Source organism: Mesoplodon bidens (assembly GCF_964165515.1).
Source record: "Mesoplodon bidens genome assembly, chromosome: 14".
NCBI lineage: Eukaryota > Metazoa > Chordata > Mammalia > Artiodactyla > Ziphiidae > Mesoplodon > Mesoplodon bidens.
The window spans coordinates 9,139,374-9,164,690 of record NC_138170.1 but is presented as its reverse complement, the minus strand read 5'-3'; the positions used below and the strand labels follow the sequence as shown (position 1 = coordinate 9,164,690).

General features: G+C 47.5%; 2 protein-coding genes across 18 annotated transcripts in view; one reads left to right on the top strand and one right to left on the bottom strand.

Annotated features, from left to right (window-relative positions):
- Positions 1 to 13,398, top strand: part of TRABD2A (TraB domain containing 2A) — a 56,753-nt gene extending 43,355 nt beyond the window's left edge. For 3 of the 17 annotated variants that reach the window (XM_081255041.1, XM_081255034.1, XM_081255044.1), the window contains 4 exons: positions 2,439 to 2,613; positions 10,653 to 11,040; positions 12,304 to 12,356; positions 12,813 to 13,398. In XM_081255041.1, the coding sequence (XP_081111167.1) occupies positions 2,439 to 2,613; positions 10,653 to 11,040; positions 12,304 to 12,356; positions 12,813 to 12,967 (771 nt within the window). In that variant the 3' untranslated portion in view covers positions 12,968 to 13,398. Of the gene's footprint in view, positions 1 to 2,438; positions 2,614 to 7,228; positions 7,320 to 10,652; positions 11,041 to 11,279; positions 11,416 to 12,303; positions 12,357 to 12,646; positions 12,721 to 12,812 lie in introns of those variants that run through there. The other 14 variants (XM_081255040.1, XM_081255042.1, XR_014017516.1 and 11 more) reach the window with 13 other exon arrangements.
- A 1,798-nt stretch (positions 13,399 to 15,196) lies between these two features.
- The window catches only part of DNAH6 (dynein axonemal heavy chain 6), a 274,144-nt gene continuing 264,023 nt past the window's right edge, over positions 15,197 to 25,317 (bottom strand). The window contains exons 73-77 of the mRNA XM_081255033.1: positions 24,573 to 24,758; positions 23,956 to 24,028; positions 22,986 to 23,137; positions 19,164 to 19,386; positions 15,197 to 15,471 (exon numbers count right to left, since the gene is read on the bottom strand). Coding sequence (XP_081111159.1) covers positions 15,368 to 15,471; positions 19,164 to 19,386; positions 22,986 to 23,137; positions 23,956 to 24,028; positions 24,573 to 24,758 — 738 coding nt within the window. The 3' untranslated portion in view covers positions 15,197 to 15,367. The remainder of the gene's footprint in view (positions 15,472 to 19,163; positions 19,387 to 22,985; positions 23,138 to 23,955; positions 24,029 to 24,572; positions 24,759 to 25,317) is intronic.

Sequence of the window (25,317 nt, the reverse complement as noted above, 5' to 3'; positions counted from 1 at the left end):
GAAGAAATACACTAAAAAAGGCATAGCAGAGTTTATGGTGGTGATCATTCTTGCGTACACCCTGGGTGGGGGAAGTGGGGAGAGGGGTCAAGATCAGTTGGGAAATTAAAATTGGACGCGGCAGATAAAAGAATCTTTTAACTTTGGGTTGGGGGGTGCTTGGGAGTTGGTTATACGGGAAGATGGCACGGCTGACAGAGCTGTTTGGGGACAGCTGTCTTATGCATTCCTCTCCTGTGGCTCCTCCATGCCTGTCCTGTTCACAGGGCCCCTGCGGGTGCTGTGGGGTATGGGGAACATGCCTGCCGTTGTGGAATGAGGGCCAGGCGCGTGGCCGAGTGGTGCAGGTCGTAGGGCATGTCTGGCATTTAGAAGGTGGAGCAGGATGGCAGGGGGAGGTCACCTTGCACATCTGGGGCTGCCTGCGTGGAGAGGCTGCTGGTGGAAAGGCACTGCTGTGCAGAAGAGATTTTGGGAAACGGAGGGAAGGATCTTACATAAATGACATGATTAAAAAAAAAGATGACAAAGGAGAAGATGAAGGCTCTTGACTTGAAAATGAAAGAATATCATTTCAAGGAAATAACAGAAGGAGAGCTGTTATCCAGAAAATGGAAATTGATGTCTACATTACAGCATGTGAAACAGTGTGTGAGGATTTTCAAAAGGTCTTTTGGAGGGTACTGGAAGTAGGAGAAGGAGTGGGGTACATAGCCTACTCTGTATTTGACTAGGGTAATTTTTTTTTTCCTTTTTTTTGCGGTACGTGGGCCTCTCACTGTTGTGGCTTCTCCCATTGCAGAGCACAGGCTCCGGACGCACAGGCTCAGCGGCCATGGCTCACGGGCCCAGCCGCTCTGTGGCATGTAGGATCTTCCCGGACCGGGGCACGAACCCGTGTCCCCTGCATCGGCAGGCGGACTCTCAACCACTGCGCCACCAGGGAAGCCCTAACTAGGGTAATTTTTAACCTTGTTAAATTCCAGGGAGCAGGAGAGGGGGCGGTGGGGCGAGGCCGAGGTTTGGAGCTGGGGAGAGAACCAATGCAATGCGTCAGCCTCGCCTACAGCTACCGTGTTGCAAAAACCACCCCTGATTGCCACAGTTTTGGTGTATTAGCACCCTGTTGTTAGCGAAAACACTGAAACTGGCTAAGATGTGCGCTGGAATCAGGTGAAATATTCACCAGTAGGGCAAAGAACAGTGGAGAGAGCAAGAGGGAGAAATGGGAATTGGAGAAATAATGAAAATGTAAAGATAAGGAATTTATGAAACAGTTGAATGTCTATAGAAGTTCGATATATTTGGTAATTGAATCATAATGGTTGATTCTAAAGTATGTAATTGTGTAAAATTATTTTTATGAAAAAATCATGTGTGAATCAAACAAGTTAAAACTATGGGTGTGCTGTGGAAGCATCCCAAGTGTTCACGGACAGATGAATGGATAAAGAAGATGTGGTGTATATATATATATATATATATATATATATATATATATATATATATATATATATATATACAATGGAATATTACTTGACCATAAAAAAGAATGAAATAATGCCATTTCCAGCAACATGGCTGGACCTAGAGATTATCATACTAAGTGAAGTAATCCAGACAGAGAAGGATGAATATATGATGTCATTTATATGTGAAATCTAAAAAAATAATACCAATGAACTTATTTACAAAGCAGAAACAGACTCAGAGACATAGAGAACAAACTTATGCTTACCAAAGGGAAAAGAGGGAAGGGAGGGATCAATTAGGAGTTTGGGATTAACAGATACAAACTACTAAACATAATACAGACAAACAACAATGATTTACTGTATAGCACAAGGAACTGTATTCAAGATCTTGTAATAACCTATATTGGAAAAAACTATATGTATAACTGACTCACTTTGCTGTACACCTGAAACTAGCACAATGTTGTAAATCAACTATACTTCAATTAAAAAAAAACACACAACTGTGATGTGCTATGCACAGAAATGGTTTCCTTATAGAAACACGTGGCATCAAACAGAATCTTTTTTTTTTTTTTTGGCTGCCCATGTGGCTTTCGGGATCTTAGTTCCCCAATCAGGGATCGAACCTGTGCCCCCTGCAGTGGAAGTCAGGAGTCCTAACCACTGGACAGCCAGGGAATTCCCCAAACAGAATCATTTAAATGGAACAGAAATACTGTTTGACATAGCCTAAGAGTTCTTTCAGGGCACTTCATTTAATATATTTTCACTTGGGGTTACAGAGAATGATATTACTGTCTGGAAGAATAGCCGGCAGGAGGCTCCCAGAATGGTGTGTCACTTTTTACCTTTTTCTCGACAGCATCTTGACTCTCTGGGCTGGGTGATTTGATGCTCAAATTAAGCAGCTTTGTTCATAACTCTGTTGCCCTTAATTTTTTTCTCTTTATTTTGGCGGAGGTTCCCAATTTTATTAATGCCACACTACCACCTGAGGAGCGCATCACTGCTCAGGAGATCGACAGCTACTTCCGCCGGGAGCTTATCTACAAGCAGAACGAGAGAACGGGGAAGAGGGTGAAGGCCCTTTTGGAGGAGTTCCCTGACAGAGGCTTTTTCTTTGCCTTTGGAGCCGGTGAGTTGCAGGCTACCTCTGATTAGACCCAGGGCTCTGCTGCTTCTCCCGAGGAGGGGGTGTTGATGTGGTCCCTGCTACGCGGTGAGAGGAGGGACACCTTCTTTGACTTTTTGATGATGTCAGAGTATCCGTCGTGGTTGAAACTTTGGTGCCTGTGACACTAGCTCTCCCTCCACGTGCGGCTCCTGATACACTCCGCAGTCAGGAAGGCATTTCTCCCTCTTCTGAACTCAGCACTTAATCCCAACTTCTTTTTTTTTTTGCAGTACGCGGGCATCTCACTGTTGTGGCCTCTCCCGTTGCGGAGCACAGGCTCCGGACGTGCAGGCTCAGCGGCCATGGCTCACGGGCCCAGCCGCTCCGCGGCATGTGGGCTCTTCCCGGACCGGGCCACGAACCCGCGTCCCCTGCATTGGCAGGCGGACTCTCAACCACTGTGCCACCAGGGAAGCCCAATCCCAGCTTCTTACTGGCACCTTTCTGTTTTTTAACTTCCCTTAAAATTTGTCTGTTTTCTCTCTCCTCCCTGACTGTGAGCGTCCTAAGTCTAAGGCTGGGGGCTGATACATCAGCTATCATTAACCATGAGTAGTATACATGGAAATACACTGGGAAAATGATTTCCTTTTGTGGGATTTTTGAAATAAATTCTCTTATCTTCTTGAGTGATTTTAACATACCTTTGCAGCCTCCAGAATTAAGGACAGAAATGCTGGAGGCTGGGTAGTGTGCAGAAGTGTGTATTTGCTGGTCTAGGTTTCTTTACAATTCTTCCACTAGCTTCATAAACTTGAACAAGACACCCCGCTTAGTTTTTCTTTTCTTACCAGTAAAATGCGGGGATTGGAGAGAAGCACTTCCGGAATAGCAGAATGAGTGGTCCAGTGTAATCTCCTGATCTCACGATCCTTAGCTTACTTACATCTGCAAAACACCTACCCCGCCTTTTTTGCCATGTACGATAACATTCACAGGTTCTAAGGATTGGGATCTGGATGTATTTTGGGGAACCGTTATTTAGTTTACCACAACATCTGAAACTCAATTAATGTAATATCCCATATTAATGGAATAAAAGACAAGAATCACACGATCATCTCAATGGATGCAGAAAAGCATTTGACAAAATGGAACTCTTTCATGATAAAAACACTCATCAGACTAGGAATGGAAGGGGACTTTAACAACCTCTTAAAAAAGTTGCTATGGGGACTTCCCTGGTGGCGCAGTGATTGAGAGTCCGCCTGCCGATACAGGGGACACGGGTTCGTGCCCGGTCCGGGAAGATCCCACATGCCGCGGAGCGGCTGGGCCCGTGGGCCGTGGCCGCTGAGCCTGTGCGTCCGGAGCCTGTGCTCCACAACGGGAGAGGCCACAAGAGTGAGAGGCCTGCGTATAGCAAAAAAAAAAAAAAAAAAAAAAAAAAAAATTTGCTATGAAAAACCCATAGTTGACATCATATTTAATGAGGAAAGACTGAATGCTTCCCCCTAAGATGAAGAACAAGACCCGGATGTCTGCTCTCACCACTTCTCTTCGACATTGTGCTGAAGGTTCTAGCCAGGGTAATTAGACAAGGAAAAGAAATAAAAGGCATTCACATTGGAAAGGAGGAAGTAAACTATCTCTTTTTTCATCATCTTGTGGATAGAAAATCCTAAGTAATCCACAAGAAACACCTATTAGAACTAATAACCGAGTTCAGGATACAAGGTCAATATACAAAAACCAGTTGTATTTCTATACCCCAGCAATGAATAATGTGGAAATGCAGCTAAGAAACCAGTTCCACTATATTCAATATCTTGTAATAACCTATAATGGAAAAGAATCAGAAAAGAATTATACGTACATATATTTACACATACATACACACTTATATATACATATATAAAACTGAATCGCTTTGCTGTACACCTGAAACTAATACAACATTGTGAATCAACTATACTTCAAAAAAAAAAAAAGTTAAAACAAAAGAAACCAGTTCCATTTACAGCAGCATAAAAAACACTAAGGACTCAATTTAGTGACGAGCAAGATGCAAAATAAAAGCTAAAAACATCATGGAAAGGAATTAAAGAAGACCTAAGTAAATAGAAAGACATTTCATGTTTGTGGATTGGAAGACATAATAAATGGTGTTAAGATGACAGTATTCCCCAAATTGAGCTACACATCAGTGCAAGCCCTATCAAAATCTCAGCTCCCGAAAATGTTTTAAAATTAGTGGTGAGGGTTGCACCACTCTGTGAATGTTCCCAAAATCACTGAATCGTACACTTGAAAAGAATGAATGTTATGTTATGTGAATGATATTCCAATAAAGCTGTTGTAGAAAAAAAAATAAGGAGTCAGGTTCCTGTATCTTGTTTGTTGAAAAATTCTATCATGAAACAAATTTGCAGTGTCGGCCTTGGTAGCCCTGGGTGGGTCTGGGAGTGGTTTCCTCCTCCGTGAGTCCTGTGTTCTGTAGTTGGATTGTGGACTGTGCTGTGTGGCGCTGTGCCCATGTCCGGCCTGTGTCAGTGAATGGCTTTCAGCTGTCAGCCCTCACCCTGCAGGCACCCCGACAGGGGTCAGGCCCCAGAGGGGCAAGGAGAGGCTTTGAGAGGATGTCGGCCTGCCAGGTGGGTTGCACCTGGGCAGTTTGGAGGGCCAGCCCTCCAGATGGGGACTGTGCTGGACAGATGGCACAGGTGACACTGGGACACCTGGGCTTGCCTGATTCTCAGTCATGGCTCTTCATACGGCTGCAGCTCTGGATAGAGACCTCACAGCCCCTGGGCACTCTGGGTATCAGGAGTGTCCTGGATAGCCACCAGGGTGCAGTTATCTTCGTGGGGCTGCTTTCTCCACCTCATGAGTCTATTTCTTCTGGTGCCTTCTGAAGGCTCACTTGACCAGAGGGAGCCACAGAAATTCAGAAATTGCTCCCAAACTCTTAGCCTTGGCAGTGAGAAATTTAAAATGCTTTTGATTGTAAAGTGAGGATTACCCCAAACTGAAAGCTCCAGAGGTTTAAACTGCAACAGTGACGTCTGTCATGGGGATCTGCAGATGAAATTTAAAGATGAGAAATGGAGCTCACCTTTGGAGTAGAAGGAAATTGAAGTCACACAGAATAGCTTGGTCCTTAATGATAAAGATTGCTAATAGGCGCTGTTCATTCGCTCGACAAATCATGTTTTCATTCCTAATTGGTTGAAAGCACAGACGCTGGAGCCAGACCACCTGGGGACCACCTGGGCACCACCTGTGCCTCTTCCTCATCTGTAAAATGGGGGTAATAATACACCTACCTTATAGGGCTGTTGTTGGGGGGAGGCTGAACGATGTGTAAAGCACTGAGAACAGTGCCCTGCACCTCAAATGCTCAGGAAATGTTAACTATCTTTATTATTGTGATTCCTCCCTGTCACATGGGCTTGGTAACGGCTGGGAGAGTGGAAGCCTCGCAGCAGCACTCTGCAAGCTCAGTCTCCTCCCCCTCGCCCCGAGTCCAGGCATACTCTATAGGTGAGTTTGCTGTGCTTCTGCACCGGGGCTAATCTGGGCCTTGCCAACGTCCCTTTCATCTGAGTCAGTTGCCCTGCATCAGTCTTGGGGTCCTAAACCCTATGGATGGACCCAAGAATGCAGTAGAGCCCAGTACCTTCTGCCCCGAACACCACCCTCGGGCTCCCCAGGCTCCCAGAGGCTGCTCTAGGTTCCTTCTGCTTCTTAGTGCTGTGGAGTCAGGACAAGGGAGAGTTTGGATGGACCTTAATTTGCTTTCCTGGTCTCTGCCTCTTGAGTATTCGGTTGTCAACATTGCACAGACCCTGGGGCCAAGCTGCCTGGGTTTAGATTCTGCTCTGCTGCTGCTTTTGTGTGTGAAGTCCTGAGCCTACTTTACCTGTTTTCCATTTTCAAGTGGAGATAATAACGATACATCTAAGGTTCTGCTGGATCAGAGGATGGAGCGCTGCAATTTAATTAGCCATTTAGGACATTAACGTGCCAACTGTCACAGAAAGGGGCATTGTGACCCCAGAGGATCAAGTCAATTCTGAGAATCAAAACCTGAAATGAAAGAAGATGAATCCCAGGATCTACCCTTTTAAAATACTTAGTTTACGATGCCACTGTAAGCTTATCTGGTTGATCTTTGCTGCTTTTTATTGAAAAAGAAAAAAGTGAAATAAAATTCAGGTTGAGGTTTCCAGCTATGGTGGCTTCTGCTAAAAGGAGGGTTTTATTGTGCATTTTTAAGTAGACATAGGACAGAAGGGGCCTGGGGTCTCAGAGGTGCTTGGTTTACGTAAACGAGAATGGTCAGGACCATCAGCCCTGGATCCAGAGGTGGAAGGTTGGGACTTGGTGTCCTCTTAGCTGTGTGACTCTGGGCAGCTCACCGCATGGTTCTGATCCTGAGTCTTTATCTCTGAAACTCTGCTTATCCTGCCCTGCCTGCCTGGCAGAGCTGTTGAGAGGCCCCCTTGCAGAAGCTTTCTGAACTGTACTGAGCTGGTCAGAAGGGAGGGGGTTGGCAGGGTTATTTCTTGGTTCCGGGGTGTGTGTCTGGGGGTCACGAGAGCTGCCACATTTCTGATCATTTTTCTTACTGCAGGGCATTTCATGGGCAACAACACGGTGCTTGATGTTCTGTGGGGCGAAGGCTATGAGGTAGAACACGCCCCCGCTGGACGGTCCATCAACAAGTAACCTTCCTGTGCTTCTATCCCGGTCAGGGAGCAGTTAGGGGAGCTGAGAGCCGCACAGAGCTGCTTGGGCGCCAGGGTGGGCTGTGTCCTGAGCGGCTCCAAGGGCCCCAGCACGGACACCAAGCGGCCACTCGGTCCCCAGCTCAGCTGGCGTCCCCTCGTGGCTGGGACTGTGTCAGACCTGGGTTGACTGGCCGGGCACTTTGGGTAGTAGAGACCACACTGGCCTTTCCTCACCAGTGCTTGGGGCAGAAAGGAAGGTAAGGGGAGGATGCTCTTTGGTCCTGGGGCCCAGGAGGGGTGACTTGGCTTAACGCTCAGTGCCTTTGACCTGGGCCCTTGGGAAGTTTTAGGGAGGCAGGTGGTGGAATCAGTCATAATGTAAGGTCAGGGGGGCTGGAGATGCTGGGAGTGCCTGTCAGGCCCACGTGGGAGCAGAAGCAAAGCCCCTTCTCTTTCTCTGAGCTGTTTCCTACCCCCAGGTCTGTTTACGTCTCATTTTTACGCAGAGTCACCCTCCTGCCCTGTGGCCCCTTCTGTAAAGAATTCAGGAGGCCAGGATCTCCCCCCCTCAGCAGTGCTGCTGCCCGACGCTGGCCTCCCTGCTAGTCTCTGCCCCGTGTCCAGTCCTAGTGGGCACGAGGTGGCCCTTCCTACCCACTCTGTACCAGTCTGCTTGGGCTGCCCTGACAAAATACCACAGACTGGGTGGCCTTGACAATAGAAATTTATTTTCTCATGGTTCTGGAGGCTAGACGCCAAGATCAAGGTGTCGGCAGGTTTGGTTTCTCCTGAGGCCTCTCTCTTGGGCTTGCAGGTGGCCACCTTTTCACTGTTCCCACGTGGCCTCTCCTTGGTGTGCGCACAACTCTGGTGTCTCTGTGTGTCCACACTTCCTCTTCTAAGGACACCAATCAGACTGGATTAGGGCCCAACCTAAAGGCCTCATTTTAACTTAATCCCCTCTTTAAAAGTCTTGTCTCCAAATACAGCCACATTCTGAGGTACTGGGGGTTAGAGCTCCAGCATGTGAATTTTGAGGGAACACAGTTTAGCACACCTTCCATTTCTCTCCCACTCCCTCCAGATCGTGGTCACCAGCGCCCCCTCCTGGCAGAGCCCTCAGCTGTGGTGCGAGGACTCCAGGAGGAAAATGCCTGCCCTCTGTTGAGGGGACGGAGAGGGGGTCCAGCTGTGGTGCCTGCCCGATGGCTCCCTGCTCCAGGTGCCCTCTTTCTCCTCGAAAGACCCACCTTCACCTCATGTTGTCTCAGGCCAGGTCCTCCTCTATCCCGTCACTCCAGAGGTTTTTCCTTGGAAGCCCGCTTTCCATCCCAATGAGCCATGATTCTCTGGAAAACTTGACTACATCCTGGGCTTATCTCATCCCCCGCCTCTCTCCATATCTTGCACTCCGTTTGTCAGTAACAGCAGTTCTTCACACAGTACCTTCTAGTTTACAAAAGCCCTCACCTAAGACTTCTTCTCATTTTCCACCTTCACCAGGCCTCTGGCTTCTTCCATTAAAATCTCTCTCAGATTTGCCCCCTCTGTTCCTAAAGTCATGACCCTCTGGTCCCTTCTCCACCTTTCTGTGGGACTCATCTTGCAAGTGTCCCTGACTCAGAAACCTTCAGGGTTTCTTGTTGTCCTTCTCCAAAGTCCAGTTTCTTCATGCTGATGCGCCGGCACCCAGACCCCACCTTTTCCCGGCACGGATCTGCCTCTGATATCAGAAAACCTATTGTCCTCACCGCCGCCTCTCCACCTTTGCTCATGCTCTTCCTTTCCACTGTCTGCAGATCTCCATCCATCTCTCCCTCCTGTTATCCTTCAGCTCTGGGGGGAGAGCCCAGCCCTTAGGGATTCTCTGCTTGTTTGCGGGAGAGGGTCTGTGGATCTTTCCTCACCCACTGGACTGTGTGCTCTTGGAAAGCAGGGTGGGCTGGGCCCTCTGATCACTTCTCAGCCCCTGGCCCCAGGCTGACTGGCACGGCTGGGGTTTATCACACTATCTTTGGGGTTGCCAGAGAGGGGCCCTGCTTGGGAGTGTGTATGGGTGTGTGTGTGTGTGTTGCTGGTTGTTCTCAGACTCCTTAAATCTGCCTCTAACCCTGACACCTGCCCCTGGGGGAAGAGAGGTCAGGAGTCAATATTTTAAACATCTCTCCATGAGATTCTGACACACAGTGAAGGCTGAGAACCAGTCCTGTCATTTACTGGGCTGCTCACACTTCCCTGGGGAGGCAGGAACGTTTATTGATCAATTGTCAGGTGGTAACTGGGTTCACACCGACTCTCAGTTAACCCTCAACACCAGCCTGTGGGGTGGGGGTTTCTTCTCCTTTACTGATGAAGAAGCTGAAGGGGACACAACTCATCAGAGTCAGGATACAGTTCGGACTCCCCGCCTGCACAGCCCTTTTCTTTCTGCCCTTTCTTCTCCCAGTTTTAGCTTTCCAGCCCCTTCCTGTTTGTTCATGTAGTTTCCTCTGCCAGGGATCTATTCAGTGCCCCTACCCTTAATTCTATCAGAGTCCGTGAGATCCAGTGCAAAGGCCTGGGTTCACCCTCTCCCACGATCCTGGGGAGTTTGATGTGGACGGCGCAGCAGCTGTCCTGACTGTGTCCTGTGAGGGTAGCGTCTGAGAGTTTTCAGTGGCGGTGCTCCTGGGTGAGGTCATGAGACAGCATGAGGTCCCTACAGGAGCTCCTGTTCAGGGAGAAGAAGGGGCAAGGGACTCTGGGCCCAGAGCCAGGGAGATGCCCGTAGGCAAGGGGTGGGGGAGGACATAACGAGGGCACTGGCTGTGGAGACACCTCCTTCCTTGTTCCCCTTCTCGGCAGCCACGTGATAATCCTTGAGGGATCTGGGTAGGCTGCTGGGGCTGTTGAAGAGCCTCTTTCTGAGCAGAGCCCTTACAGGGATACAGGAGGGAGGAACAGGGCTAAGGGCCACTTCAATGGTTCTAAGTAAAGAGCATTTAAACACTTTTCACTCCTCTGAAAACGCCGTCATCTTCAGTGACTTTCTAGCCAGTGGTGACCCGTTGTTAGGCAAGTGCGGTAATTATAAGCGGTTAAGAAAGAATCTTTTATTTCTTCCCCAGAGCTAGGGGATTCGGGGAGAGTACAATGAGGGTATGTGAGGGAGAAACAAAGGCATCAAAGTGATCACTTTGCGAGGTGGCTTTGAGACCCCTGCCTCCCCAGCCGGCTTGAACTTTCACATTATCTGCCTTTTGTGAGGTCCCGAGCCTTAAAGGCGGGGGAGGGCATCATGCTGGGGGACCTTCCTTCAACCCCTCTCCCTTCCTCCCCTGTTCACAGAGAAAGGACCAGAAACCCTTTGTCACAGCCCATCTCCTCTGCCGGCTTGGCTCCGGAAGCGCCCGCCCCGGAAGCTCAGGTACCGGAAGCTGGGTCTGCCGGGCCCCCACTGTTGCCGCTCCATGTGTCTCTGCCCAAAAGTTCCTACCTGCCGGGCGAGGCACGACGAAAGTTCCGCAAGAAGCAGAGGCGGCCGCAGCGGAGGCAGCGGCTACGGCAGTTCAGCGACCTGTGGGTCCGACTGGAGGAGAGGTGAGGTGGCTGGACCGGGCTGGGCCAGCCGCGAGCCCATCGCCCGGTCCGTCCTCACCCCGGAAGTGCTGTGGGCAGCCCCCCAGGAATGCGGTCACACTGCTTCAGGGGCGGAAGTTCAAGGCTGTGGTAGGGGGTGAGTGTCCCCACCACCACGGTGCAGCCTTTCCCGTTCCTCATGGCCTGGACAGCGGTCTTCTGTCCACTCTGGTGGAGGTGAATCCAGATTAAAAGTAACTGCTTCAAGCCAAGGCCGGGGCCAGGACCCCATATTTATCTTTGGGGCGGGGGGCATGGGTGGGTCTGTTAAAAGTAGCATGAGGCTGGAATAAAGGTTGAGACGAACTTGATTTCGCAGCCCTTTCTCCACCGCAGATCAGGGAGAAGCTCATAGCTTTCCGGAGCTGGAAGCACCTCTGTAGGAATGGGCTTGTTCAGCCCCTACGTTTTGCAGGGAGCATGGTGACCACAGAATGTGCATTCGCAGAGATGCCCAGTGGGTGGATCAGAGGTGGGTAGAGGAGCCAAAGATGGGGACCCAGCCTGGTTTCTGCTGGAAGAACTACACCAGAGAGGCCTGGGATCCAGGCTACAGTTCAATTTATACCAAGCTTTGTGCCCGCTGTTGTGTTGGTGCTGTGGCTTTGGGGGTGAACCAGACCGACATTGGCCCTGCCTTCATGGAGCTCACAGTCTGGGGAGGAAGCTGGACTTTGAGCTGGTTATTCACAAGGGGAGTGTAGGGGGCTGCGGGGATGTGCGTGTGTGTGTTTGTATGTTGGACATTACTACCTAACTTAGGGTGGTGGGTGTCAGGAAGGGCCTCCTGGAGGAAGCGACCTTTTGGTTGCTGCTGAGTAGAAGCCTGACAAAGTGGAACCCAATGAACAGAGCTTCTGAGTCTGGATCAGGAGATGCAGGCATCTGATACCTGCATAGATGCTTAATAATAAATGTTGAATGAATGTGTAAACAACTGAACAGGGAGGGGAGGGAGTTCCCAGCAAGGGGAGCAGTGCAAAAGCCTGATGTGGAGAGAGTGATGTTAAAGGAACCAAGATGAAGTAATTCTGGCTGGAGCCTGGGAGGTCAGTGGGAAGAGGGGTGAGGTAGGTCTAGAAGGTAAATTGGATGGAATGACTGTGAGAATCTCATGCCTGAGAGAAGTAGGGTGCCACTGAAAGGTTTGAGGCAGGCATCCCGTGTGCTGTGGGGTTTGCATTTTTAAATGGACAGAAGCTGGCAGCCAGATGGTGACCTGGAGAGCAGGGCCAGATCCTGTTGGTGTCCATGTGCCCCATGGTGCCTGACACGGGGAGGCTCCTCAACCATCCTTCACTGATGGAGGAATACACTGACCTGTTTAGTACCTTCTCAGTCTGGGCCATTTCCTTTCAAGGTGGCCATGCAGGGATTGGGCACTTTACACCAGAGCTGAGCTGAAAGGGCCAGGTGAGCCTGAGCTTGTTCTGTCTTGACCTGGGAAGGCTGCATGGTGTTTACATGAGACCCAAGCTGGGGTAGGGGAGAGAGCCAGAGACCCGGAGAGGAATCCTCCTGGCTTGGCGGTGCCTCTCTGTGTGGTCAGGGAGGAGGGTCCCTGCTTGACATTGCCCAGAGGCTGATAATTAGCAAGTCTGAGCAAACTAACTTTAATAATCCTTGAACCAAGAAGCAAACATCTGGGGGAGAGTTGTTCAGCGTGCTAGTCTTAGTGCCTGTATCATTTGTTTTTGTTGTAGCAGTAGTCACGAGGGCCAAGACGTAGGAAATCTATTAACATACTAAGATACATTCCTGTCTTTGGAGGAGAGAGGTGAGAAGAAGCTGTGCAGGCCTTTGGGGGCCTCGGAGTATCCAGTGGCTCTTGCTGTGCCCTGAGACTGTGTCTTTCTCTTTGCCTCCAAGTGCTGGGATCCCACAGCTCCAGGTCCCCGTTCTGGACAGGTGCATTTCTGCCGAGCTGCGGCTCCCTCGCCCTGGGCAGTCTCCCCACAGCCAGATGGTGGTCAGCAGTGCCTGCCTGTCTGTCTGGACACCTATGTTATGGGTGCTGGTGCTGACTTTCCAAACAGAGACAACCCTCCTGTAATGATCAGAGAAGCCAAGCCAAGACCTGACGCCTCGGACTTGAAGGACAGCCATTTTGTACTCCACACTCTGCTCTGGCCCTGATAGGCCCAACCCAGGAGAAGAGACTCCAAATTAAAAGCCAGCGTTGATTCTTCTTTTTCCAAGGAATGACTTCGGGTTATCCAGCAATGCTTGGGGGAGGTGTATAGTTTTGTAACGTGATGAGCTGTATGAAAATAATTAATTGTAAGCAAATTATTAAATACTTTTTTTGTGTAGATTTTTGGCCACAGTGTGTATACCAAGCAAACAACTCTTTTTGCTCACACGCTCTGAATACTCTGCCTGCTGCACTTCTGGCCCCGCTCCTGGGCCTGCCTGCAACCGTGGACCCTGCCCTTTCCTCCTTCCTGCTGCACTTCTCCCCATCCTCTCCTGGTGCTGGATGCAACAGAGTCAATAGGCTGTGGAACTTCCGTTCTGCTCCTCTCTGTTTAAGGTCTGGTGACTAGTGTGGGTCCTGCACTCTGACAAGTGCTTTCATTACGTACAGTGTGTGAGGGTGTCTCATCCACAGGCTGAAGACTGGTGGATAGGTAGGCTTTGTCAGGGGTGTTGTGCAAGAAAATGGTTTTCAACCTCTCCCCCCGTCCCTGTCCTGTGTGTTACTTATTATTTATATGTCTTTGTGTTTTCCAAATAAAGTCTTATGAAGAATCTGTATATAAAATGATTCAAAATAGAATTTCCCTAGTTGAGTCGGAAATGGGAGCTTTCAGCCCTGCCCAGCTGATACCCGCCCCCCTCCCCCTCCCCCTGCGCCCACCATGGTTACAGCCCAGGGTCTCCGGCCTGTGGCAGAGTTTCCTTTTGGTTCTCCTGGGCCTCTGAGCAGCTCACAAAAACCCAGAGGGTCTGCCCAGGACTTGGATGGGGCCAATAAGAAGTATCCGGTTTCAGGTACCTTGACTGCCTGGGCTTACAGCTCTGTGGCCTTCCCTCCCTTTTTCCAGAGACTTTCTTGTGGGTTCATTCTGGGTCATTTCTGGGGCCAAGAGGATCTTTGAGCCCCACTGAGTGATGTGACGGCCCTCAGGATCCATGTCCACCACCTTCGCTCCATCCTGTGCCCCCTGTATTGCAGGGGCAGGAGGGCTAACCTTTCCGAGATTCCCTTGCTGCTATGACCGAGAGTCTTCTAGTGAGATACACTTAGTGAGATTTGGAAGGTGAGAGGGGCTGAAGGCCTTCTTCTTTGGTAGTAGAGGCAGTTATGTGCAGGCTCCAGCAGACACAAGTTTGTGCAGTGGCCACGCTCTGCATGAGCCTGGCACAGTTTCCTGCAGCTTTCTGACCTTGGATTACAGCTGCTGCGGTGCCTAATGTCAACCCTCTGACTTCTGCAGCTGTAGCCACTCCCATGACTTAGGAGGCACCTCTTCCCTCTGATTCCTAATAGAAGCGGTGCTCCCTGCTTCTCAGGGAGTTGAGTTTATTCTTAGCTTTGGTAGGTGTGGGGATGAAGGTGGGGGGCCGGAAGGTAAAATGGGAGGGGAGGATTGCTGGGGCTGACCCTGTTCTTGCTGTAAGCAGGGGGCATGGCTTTCTCCAGAGGCCCACATCCTAGCTGGGTGGTACCCAATTTCTTGGCTCATATCCAGGCCAAGGAAGCAACAGACCCGGTTGGCCCGGCTGATACAAAGTGGTTTGCAAACCACAGTGGCTGCTCCATCTCAGCACTGCTTTTGAGGTGGCAGGGGCGCCAATGCACCTGGAGGGCGACTTGGCCAGTTTTTATACAGTTTTACCCCAAAGCGGAAAATTCCTCTGCACTTGAGCGGGAGTGACCTGCACTATCGTGAAAGACCGCAGGCTCTTCTAAGGATTGTAATTCAGCCCCACAGCATGGGGGAATGGCACCGTGGGCCCAGATCTCATGTGTTGGGCCCTGAGCCTTAATCTGGTCTAGACATGGAAGAACCTAGGGCCACGAGACTGGCGTGTACAGTGGGCCTTTCACATTAGCCCGAAGAGGAAGGAAGCCCATGTGGATGAGGAAGTGCTGAGGTCTGACTCGGGCCCCCCTGCCACCCCGTCCCAGCGCCCCCGCCCCTTACTGATGGGAAGCTGCCTCTCGCATGGGGGTGGGGGAGCAGGCTGAAGAGGTGAGCGCTGAACCCACTGCGTTCACATCAGAGCTTGAATTACCACCAGAAAGAGAGACTCAAAACACTTTATTTTAGGTTATGAAAGAAAGCAAAGCCACACTTGCTACCTTTAAGCCAGATCAGAAGTAAACCTGTTTTGCTCGCATAAATTACGCAGACTTTTCTCCCCCATCAGGAAAGATCTCTGGCCTGGTTCTTTTTAAGCACAGAGGTGGCACCTTTTCACTCATTTAGTTGGCAGAGCAAAGCCGATCCCTTGGCAATCCAGTAATCTTTGGACCGCTTGGAGGGTAAGAAGATGGTCACCACAAAGTTGGTTGAATGACCTAGTTAAGAATACAGGGAAAAAAGGGTTGTTACTTTAAAGAATAACCCCTTAATACAAAAATCACTGTACTGGGACTTTAGACACCTGGGCTCCAGACCTGACTTTGCCTCTAAAGAAGAAGTGCAAATAGTCCTCTACAGATTTCAGTTTTATGCTTTATAAAATGAAGATGTTAGAACAAATGATCCTTTAGGACCTGTCCAGCTTAGACCTTGTATAACCTTATAAACTATGTTTCAAGTTCTCTGCAGTTTGTTTCAGGGAGCATTGGACTAGAATTGAGGCCTGAGTTTTAATGGGATGCAGGGGATACAGTTGGTAGGTTGGGCATCCATCCGTTTGTCCGTCTGCTTGTCCATCCGTCCATCCTCTGTTCCACCCAGTAGGTAGGCACTGGGGTCCTGAGATGACCAACTGGAGTCACAGGTATGTCCCTCAGCTCTGGGACATCTGAAGTAAGAGGGCACTTTTACCGTTTCTTCACTGTGTGCCTGGGTGAGGGGGGCCAGGACCAGGTTGAGAAGAAGAGGACCCTGCCCTCAGGATGGGAGTTGCGGTTTCTGGCCTTCACAGCAAACCCCATCTGTGTGGAAGTTGGGGAAGGTGATGGTGTCCCTAGCAGAGAATGACTACATCTCCCCTTTCCTTATCTTTGTACGCCGTTTCCTACATGGTGCCTTGGCAGGTGCTCGAATGACATTTTTTAGTACATGTGCAGAATGTATATGTATAGTAACCATTAGTTTGAATTGAAATTCAAAGGTCCATATCTTGCAACAGTGATGTGTTGTTTAAATCTCTTTCAATTGGTAGGTTCCCCTCGGTTCCTTTTGCCACCCCCTTGTAATATATTTGTTGAAACAACCAGGCTATGTCTCCTGTGAGGTTTCCCAGAGTCTGGCTCTTGTTGACAGCATCCCTGTGGTGACTTTACACGTGTTCCTCTATTCCTGCAAGGGTGGTTAGATCTAGAGGTGTGATCACATTCAGGGTTGAGTTTTTTTGGCAAGAATACTTCCTAGGTGGTGTGCACTTCCATCAGGGAACGCCTTGTGTCTGGTTGTCTTTCTTTGTTGGAATGTCAGCAGCAGCTGATAATTATTACTTAGAGCCATTATTTCATTAAGGTTAATACTTTAAAATTTTACTGATGATTAACTCTATAGAGTCCATCTGTGATTTAATTTTTGTATGTGGTAGGAGATAAGGATCTAAGTTTGGTATAACCAATTGTCCCAGAATCATTTGTGGAATAATTTCCATCTTCCTGATCAATTTTAAATGATGCTGTTCCCACATATGCATAGTGCGTTTCTGGGCTCTCTCTCCAGTACATTGGATCTGTTTATAGAATCTTGTGCCAGTGCAACGTCTTTGAATTACTACCTTTTCTTTGTTCCTTTTCCTGAAAACCACAGAGTTCCTGTTGGAATTTTAGCCAATAATAAGAAGACAAATGGCTCTGTTAAAAAATGGGTAAGGGCTTCCCTGCTGGCGCAGTGGTTGAGAGTCCGCCTGCCGATGCAGGGGACACGGGTTCGTGCCCCGGTCCGGGAGGATCCCACGTGCCGCGGAGCGGCTGGGCACGTGAGCCATGGCTGCTGAGCTTGTGCGTCCAGAGCCTGTGCTCCGCAACGGGAGAGGCCACAACAGTGAGAGGCCCGTGTACCGCAAAAAAAAAAAAAAAAAAAAAAGGGCAAAAGATTGGAACAGACACTTCATCTGAGAAGATATAAATAAGCACCAGAAAAGATGGTTACTGTCATTAGTCATTAGGGAAATGCAAATTAAACCCACAAAGAGATGCCACTATATTCTATTATCTATCTATCTATCATCTATCTATATCTATCTATCTATCATCATCATCTACCTATCTATCCATCATGTATCATCTAAAATTAAAAGGACTGATTGTACTAAGCGGTGCTGAGGCTGTGGAGGATCTGGAACCCTCATACGCTGCTGGTGGGGATGTTAAGTGCTACGGCCACTTTGGAAAACATTTTGGCAGTTTCTTAAGAAGTTAAACATACCTACTGCATGATTCAGTCATTCCGTTCCTAGATACTTATCCAAGACAAATAAAAGTACATGTCCCTACAAAAACTTGTAACTACCATTATTAATTTAAAAAATACCTTTGAACACTTTTTTAAATTTGTCATAGGAGTGGGAGGTCATGTGACACGAATGTCTATTTTAGTTCTATTCTGTACGTTACCCTTAGAGAACACCCTTTAACTGAATATTTTATTAGAAAAATAAATATCATCAGTATCTATATTCTCCATTCAAATGAGAAAGATTTTTTAGTTCTTTCTTCCTGGCTCCCCTCCCATATTTCTGTCATCTGGAAATTTAGTTCCAAGTTATTATAAATTCATTTTTACGGTCAAACTATTAAAGATTTAACCGTGTGTGTGTGTGTGTGTTTTAAATAGAGGATCAGTGGTGATTAATTTAGAGCCTTTGTATGTCCAAGACGGTCTTTATTACAACTTTTTGTTCAGATGATAATTTGGTTGCACTTGCAATTCTGGTTCAAAGTTGTTTTTCCTCAGCCCTTTGAAGAAGTTTCTCTATTTTTATATGCACTGCGGATAATGAGACATGTCTGAAGTCAATCTGATTCTCATTTTCTGGAATTTTAGTTCCAGTATATTAATGCATTTTATCTCTTTGAGAATTTTCTTTATTTCTGATGATCTTAGGTATCACTGTGACATATCTAGGTTTCTTTTAAAATTTTTTTATTTGTTCGTTGTATATTTTAAAAAATTACCCCTACCACTTTGTGAGATCTCTCAATCTGAGGGCTCAACTGTTTCTTCAGCTCTGGGAAATTCTCAGCCAGTTTTTCAAATATTATTGCTCTTCCATTTTTTCTCCTTTCTCCTTCCAGATTGCCTACTAGATAAATGTTGGTGATTTTGACTTCTTCCACAGTGCCACTTAAAAAAATTGCATTGTGCTGTCTTTTGAGGGGTTTCCTCAGCGCATTATCTTGGCTCACTCTCTAGCTGTCTGCATTCACTTCTTCAGCTTATCTGTTGATATGGCTTTCTTTTTATCTGGTTCCTTTTTTACAGGGCTGTATCTCAGTTTCAGGTCTACTAAGATTTCTCTTTTTGTAGCATGGCATTCCACTTATTTATTTTAAAATCTCTTTTCTACGCTGAGTCTCAATGGATTTGGTCAGAGATAGATGTGTCTACTCAGTCCATCATTTTTCAGTTAGAAGGCACTGCTCAATAAACTACTTTCTGGGACTTCCCTGGTGGCGCAGTGGTTTAGGATTCACCTTCCAATGAAGGGGATGCGGTTTCGATCCCTGGTCGGGGAACTAGATCCCACGTGCATGCCGCATATAGGAGCCCGCTGGCCACAACTAAGACCCGGCACAACCAAAATAAATAAAATAAATAAATAAATTGAAAGACACACACAAAATAAACTATTTTCTACTCATTAGACTAATAGAAGCAAGCATTGGCTTTATAATATTAATCTACACTCAGCATTAAAACAAATAGAATTTACAGCATTTATAAATTTGTGTGTTATAAGTGGTCTTATTTTAAGCCTGGCTAATTGGCCCAAGATCACCCTTTGTACATTACAGTTTAGCATTTGGACTTTGATTGTAGTTTGCATTCGGTCATTATACTGATCTTAGAACATCCTCACCTGTGGTTGAGAGTGTTCCTACCCGGGCCCCTGTCTTATAAAGTGGGGAGTGGTAGAGTGTTGGGTTTGGCTCATAATTTTGTTGAGGTTCAAAATGCACCACAGGCAGCATTGGATTCATCTGTCCGGGCAGTGCGTCTTCTATCACCATCTCCTTATTGTCCCATCGAGAAGCATCCATGAATATCCCATGGACAAGAACACCATCCTCAGGAGAGGGCAACTGAAAGACACACACAAGTTCATAGGTGAGAAGAGGAGGAGGGGTCAGTTTTGTGGGCCACTTCCTAGTCCTACATCCTCACTCAATTCTAAGACCCAATCCAGAGATTCTCTTATCACTCACATTTTGGAGAGGACAGTGCCAAGGCTCCAAAAGGTGAAATAATTTGCTTTTCAGTTTGTCGCCGAATCTCATACTTTTCACACTCCCACAGGCTGTCCGGTAGGGGGTACCCCTGGGAAACCCACTGATGGGCTTCAGTCTCTGATATCATGATGTTAGGATTTTCCCCTTCTCATGGGAAGTAGATGGACAAGAGGGCTGTGATTATCATCTGTTATTTTTAGCAAGGCCTTTCAAAGATCTGGGTGCCATTCCAGAAGATAGGTTATATATTGGCAATAATATTTACAGAGTGCCTATGGAAAGATTTTTAAGGGAAATTTTGCAGGAAGCGGGACTTTCCTGTGGGGCAGTGGTTAAGAATCTGCCTGCCAATGCAGGGGACATGGGCTTGATCCCTGGTCCAGGAAGATCCCACATGCCTCGGAGCAACTAAGCCCGCGTGCCACAACTACTGAGCCCATGTGCCACAACTACTGAGCCCGTGTGCCACAAGTACTGAAGCCCGCGTGCCTAGAACCCATGCTCCGCAACAAGAGAAGCCACCACAGTGAGAAGCACACACACTGCAATGAAGAGTAGCCCCTGCTCGCCACAACTAGAGAAAGCCCGCACGCAACAACTTAGACCCAATGCAGCCAAAAATAAATAAATTAAAAAAAAAAAGAAATTTTGCAGGAGAAAGAGAGACAGAGACAGAGACCCTGTCCCTCAATGTCCTGTGATTAGATGTCACCACTGGTATACAATTTCTTCCAGTTGTGGGCTTCTGTGTGTCCTTCCTCAAACATTGAGTGAATTTGGCCAGTTCTGGGGCCCTAGACCTTTGGATAACTGGAGCTTCACACCTGCAGGCAGAGGACCAAGCTGTGTGGTCATAAGTGATGTGTTTTATAGTGAATAAAAGGATGGTAAGCGCTTTTTGGTTGGACTTTACTACCTAGTGTCCTGTAGTTTGTCCCTCGCGTGCAGCGAGGTAGAGAAAGGCCTTCCTGTTTTGGGGGCTGCTCTATATGCTTGTTCAGGTTTGCCTGAGTAGAGGCTGAAACCCTCCTGCCACCCACTTGCCAAGCTGTGTGTAGGAGCCATCTGCCCACACACAGAGCTAGTGCCTTTTCCTAAATGGCACAAAGGTGGCAATGGGCTGACAGTGGCCCTGCTGTTTGTAACAGAACTCAAGTCATCCAACAGTCTCCTCCTGCTGTGTCTTGCAGATGTTTGCTAGGAGGACCAGGAGATGGGCTGACTATACAGTTTGCAGTCTCCACAGAAGGCAGGCATTCCCAGGCATCGTTGTGGTTCACTGCACATGACCCACGTGGAGATGTGTGTAGACTGGGGCAGGCTGGAGGGACAGAGGTGGTCACTGTAAACATCTGTCCGTCAGAGTCAGTCTATGTGGCAGATGGAGTGTGCCGGGCACAGAGCAGGGCTGGCATCCAGGACGGACTGGATGAGGGCTTTTATGTGGGTGTTGTCCTGCCCTCCTGCAGCCTCGATTAGTCCTGACCTGGGCCTGCGATGCTCTCCTGGCTAAGAAGGGTCTCAAAATAAGAAGGAGTGCATCTTTCAATTGATTTCCCCCTACTTTTGCATGCAAATACTTTAGCATCAAAAAAATTTTGATGCTAAAACGAATTCCCTTAAAGACGTAAGCTCTTGCGTTGTCATTTTAAGATACAGGCAATTAAGAGGCATGGGGTATTACAGTATTTCATAGAGTAATCCATGAATATGGGATCAATCTCATCTTTGTGTGTTTTTGCTAATCAGAGCAAAGACTAGATCAAGCAGATCTGAGTGGGTGGATACTGATTAAGTTACCCGGGAACAATTCCTACGAATACCATGATACTTTAAGGAAGGTTTAGTAAAAGCCACTTACCCCATCTACACTGACCGGCTAGTGAACACATTCTTGGCAAAAGCAATCTGGAGCAGATCTTTGATTTCACAGCACACATAGAAAATTACATTAATAAGGCCCTCTGGGGTGGACAGGTGCTTTGAAGCAGAGGTTTCCCCGCCCCATCAATATCTCAGCACGTTGAAAGTGGGCAGCTCAGATTGGCAGTGGTGGCTCTCGCCCCACCTATATACTGGAATTGACAGGGGAGCTTTAAAATATAATGATGACTGATATAATTGGGGTGATTTTGATGTAATTGGGTGTGGACTGAGCATCAGGATGTTTTTAAAACCCCATAGGTGATTCTAACCTGCAGTTGAGGTTGAGATATTCTAGAGCAGGGGTTCTGAAACTCAAATGGGCTAAGAACCTCCTGGAGGACTTGTTAAAATATAGATTTCTGGGTCCCAGCCCAGTATCTGATTCAATCTGGAATGGGTCCTTGGAATTTACATTTCTTTTTCTTTTTTTAAATTGAAGTATAGTTGATTTACAAAGTTGTGTTAGTTTCAGGTATACAGCAGTGATTCAGTTAACATATATATGTCTATGTCTCTCTCTCTCTCTCTCTCTATATATATATATATATATAGATAGATAGATAGATAGATAGATATATACTTTTTCAGATTCTTTTCCCTTATAGGTTATTACAAAATATTGAATATAGTTCCCTGTGCTATACAGTAGGCCCTTGTTGGTTATCTATTTTATATATAGTCGTGTGTATATGTTAATCCCAACCTCCTAATTTATCCCTACCCCCCTTCCCCTTTGGTAACCATAAGTTTGCTTTCTACATCTGTGGGTCTATTTCTGTTTTGTAAACAAGTTCATTTTTAATAAGTGCCCAGGTGATGCTGATGCTGCTGGTCTGCGGACCACATTTTGAGAACCTCTGCTCTAGAGGGAGTAAACTATGTAAGCAAAGAGTCTGAACTGCTTCCTTAGTATTGGTACATTCCTATTGGTTATGTGATGTAGTTATAGTTATATGACATATGAAGTTAGCATATCAATTCTGCTAGGAGGCAGCTGAGTGAATGAGGCAGGTATGTTTAGCTTATGATAACAGTTATTTATTGTGGGCTCACTATGTGCTGGTCACATGACACCTGAAGTTTCAGTTACACTGCCTTACAGCTCTGAGGTTGGTGGCATGAGCCCCATTTTGCAGATGTGAACACTGTGGTGCAGACATGTTAGTAATTGCTCTTGCAGACACAACTGGGGAGGGAGAAAGTCAGAATTTCCTCAGGCCTTCCCAGTGCTGAAACTCTGGTTTTTAACCTCTTGCCATACTTCCTCCGCACAAATGAGAAAGTTACCGTAGGTACCTACAGTATTGCTGTAAAATATATTTTTACAGGTCAGACTAATTTAGGCAGTTCCCATCCGGTCACTGCTAATTGGGGAGCTTGTCTTGGGGTTGTGAGTCCCACCCTGCCCTCTCCCACTCCTGCAAATGGAAAGCGGGGTTGGGGTGGGGCAGGGGAGATTGCCTGAGATACTGGATGACAGTGGGACAGAAGCTGCTGTGCTGTAACAACTGTCGGGGGGACAATACCTCCATGTCCATGGGCAGTTCTTGTCCAAACTGCACTGTCTTGGCAGCGTCTATAACTGTGGCTTGATCCCGATAGATAGGAATCATGTTGTACTTGAAACTCAGCTCATCTATAGGCAAATTATATTTCCGAGCATGATTTTGAAGAGTTCCTGTAGATATGAAAGCCAGAAACCTGGGTTACTATTACTCAAACACGGCCCCCACGCGCCTCAACCGGGATGCTCTAGATGCATTAGAGAGCTTCCTCTCCATCCAGAGGACCCAACCATTAACACCTTACTCTGAATTAGTTGGGAGGGGTGGAGCCAAAGCATGTGCGAATTTTGGTCCTGGTTGGGAAGAGAGGGGAGGCCAAGTCTAAAGTGCACCACTCTGCCAATGAGAGAGACAAGCCCGTGAGGGAGTTTCAGAGCCCAATCTCCCCAACTTTAGCATCTTGCTTAGCTTGTCTTGTATGGGCTTTCTATAGGCTGTTTAGAAGGGACTCAGGATGAGACAGATGAAGGGCTGGGCTCATTAGCATCTAGGAGCCCAGAGACCTTGGTCCCCTCTGGGGTCCTGGGCAGAATCCCTGAGGGTCACTGGAGGGACAGCAAGAGTATTTTTTAGAGGGAAGGACGCTGCTCAGAGGTGGGACCGGAGAAGGTGGAGAGCAGGTAGTGCCCTTGAGCATGGGTTATGTGGGGACTTGGGGTAGCTGTGTGCATTCACAGGGCAGCAGCACTTGCACTGGTAACCTGAGAAGAGTGGGCATTAGGTTGCTGGGGGAACGTCTGCTATTTCTGCCATCCTTTCCCCACCCCAGCAAGCGAGGAAGAGCAGGGCCTTGTTCGGCTGCCTTATAATCAACAACCCCTTGGTTAGGCCATCAGCAGCCATACCATTTTCAAAGTTCCTAGAAACCCGGCACAACTCATCACACATAATGATCTTTCTTACGGGATTTTTCTAGGGAAAGCACTGGTACCTGTTAGAAATCCTTGAGGAAAGAAGAACCCGGAGATCCAGAAGGACTTAGGCTGGCCTCTTTTGAGCCACAGCTGAAGGAGAAACATTACACCATAATGCACTTTTTTTTTTTCTGAGACAGAATTTGTCTTTTAAATCAAAGTCATATTTTGGAGGGTGTCCAGGAGGCAGAATCTAAACCAGTCCTGAGTTATCACCAGCCCCATTCTTACTGCCTGCCCTGACCCCCTTCCTCACCCACCAGGCTGACCATAAACCCAGAACCTGGTTATTACAGAAGTTCTAGAAGGGGGAGAGGACAGCATGGTCACACCTGACCCTTTGGACCCATGTTAGATTGGTTCAGTGCCTCATGGTGAGGTCTCATGAGCTAGATCTGAAACTCCAAGGATGGCCGGGAATTAAAATAGACTGTGGGAATAAGGGTCTATGGCAAACTATACTATAATCAGCATAAGACTTTCAAACTGATGCTATTCTGGAAGTTTCTGTTTCTTTGGGTTCAGATGATCCCTCGATGGTTGTCAATATTTCAGTTAGCGAGGGCTTCCTAAGAACTTTAGGGCCAACCGTGTCATCAAATTCATCAGACCCCAAAGAAGTGAATTTTCTTACGTCCACAAATGCAGTCCTCAGAATAAGGTCTTTGACCCACGATCCTAGTGGCTTTAGGGATGGGTAGGCTGTGTTGGACCACAGAGAGGGAACCTGGTTGTTGAGGAAACTGTTATACACTTTTTCCATTTCTTCAGACATCACCACCAATCCAGCAATGGCTTTGTTGAGCGTATCTAGAGAGGTCTGAAAGAATAAAAAGGGGTTGGTGCTCTTTACAGATGTAATTATCAGGTGGAATGAAACTTGTTCATGGTAGCAGGTGTTGCCTTATGCTTAAGGGCCTGCTTGCTGGCCCCAGGAGTTATAGCAGAAAGGGGAGATTCTTAGATGAGACCAATCTTTCAGCTGATTCCAGAGAGCCTCCTTATACTGGAAACACTTTTTAAAGGTATGTCCCTTATCCTCCCCTCATCTCAACAAAAGACAGAGGCCGGCAGTAGTCCTGGGAGATGCTGGACCCACAGAAGCCATGGGAAGTACAGGGTAATATCTGCCACTTGGCTAAAGGTAAAGGCAGGCCATATAGATTTGTATGGCTCTCATGGGTTCCAGTTTTGTGACAACTACCGCCATACATAAGGAAAATATTACAGGAAGATGTTAGAGACCAAGTTCATGTTGATTAAAAAACTAAGTCCTAGGACCACATGCAGATAGTTCTAGAGATGGGCGACATGTGACAAAAAGGTCGAGTCATCCTTCCATTCCTTCGTGGAGTTATTCCCCTCCTCCCACCTCTTTT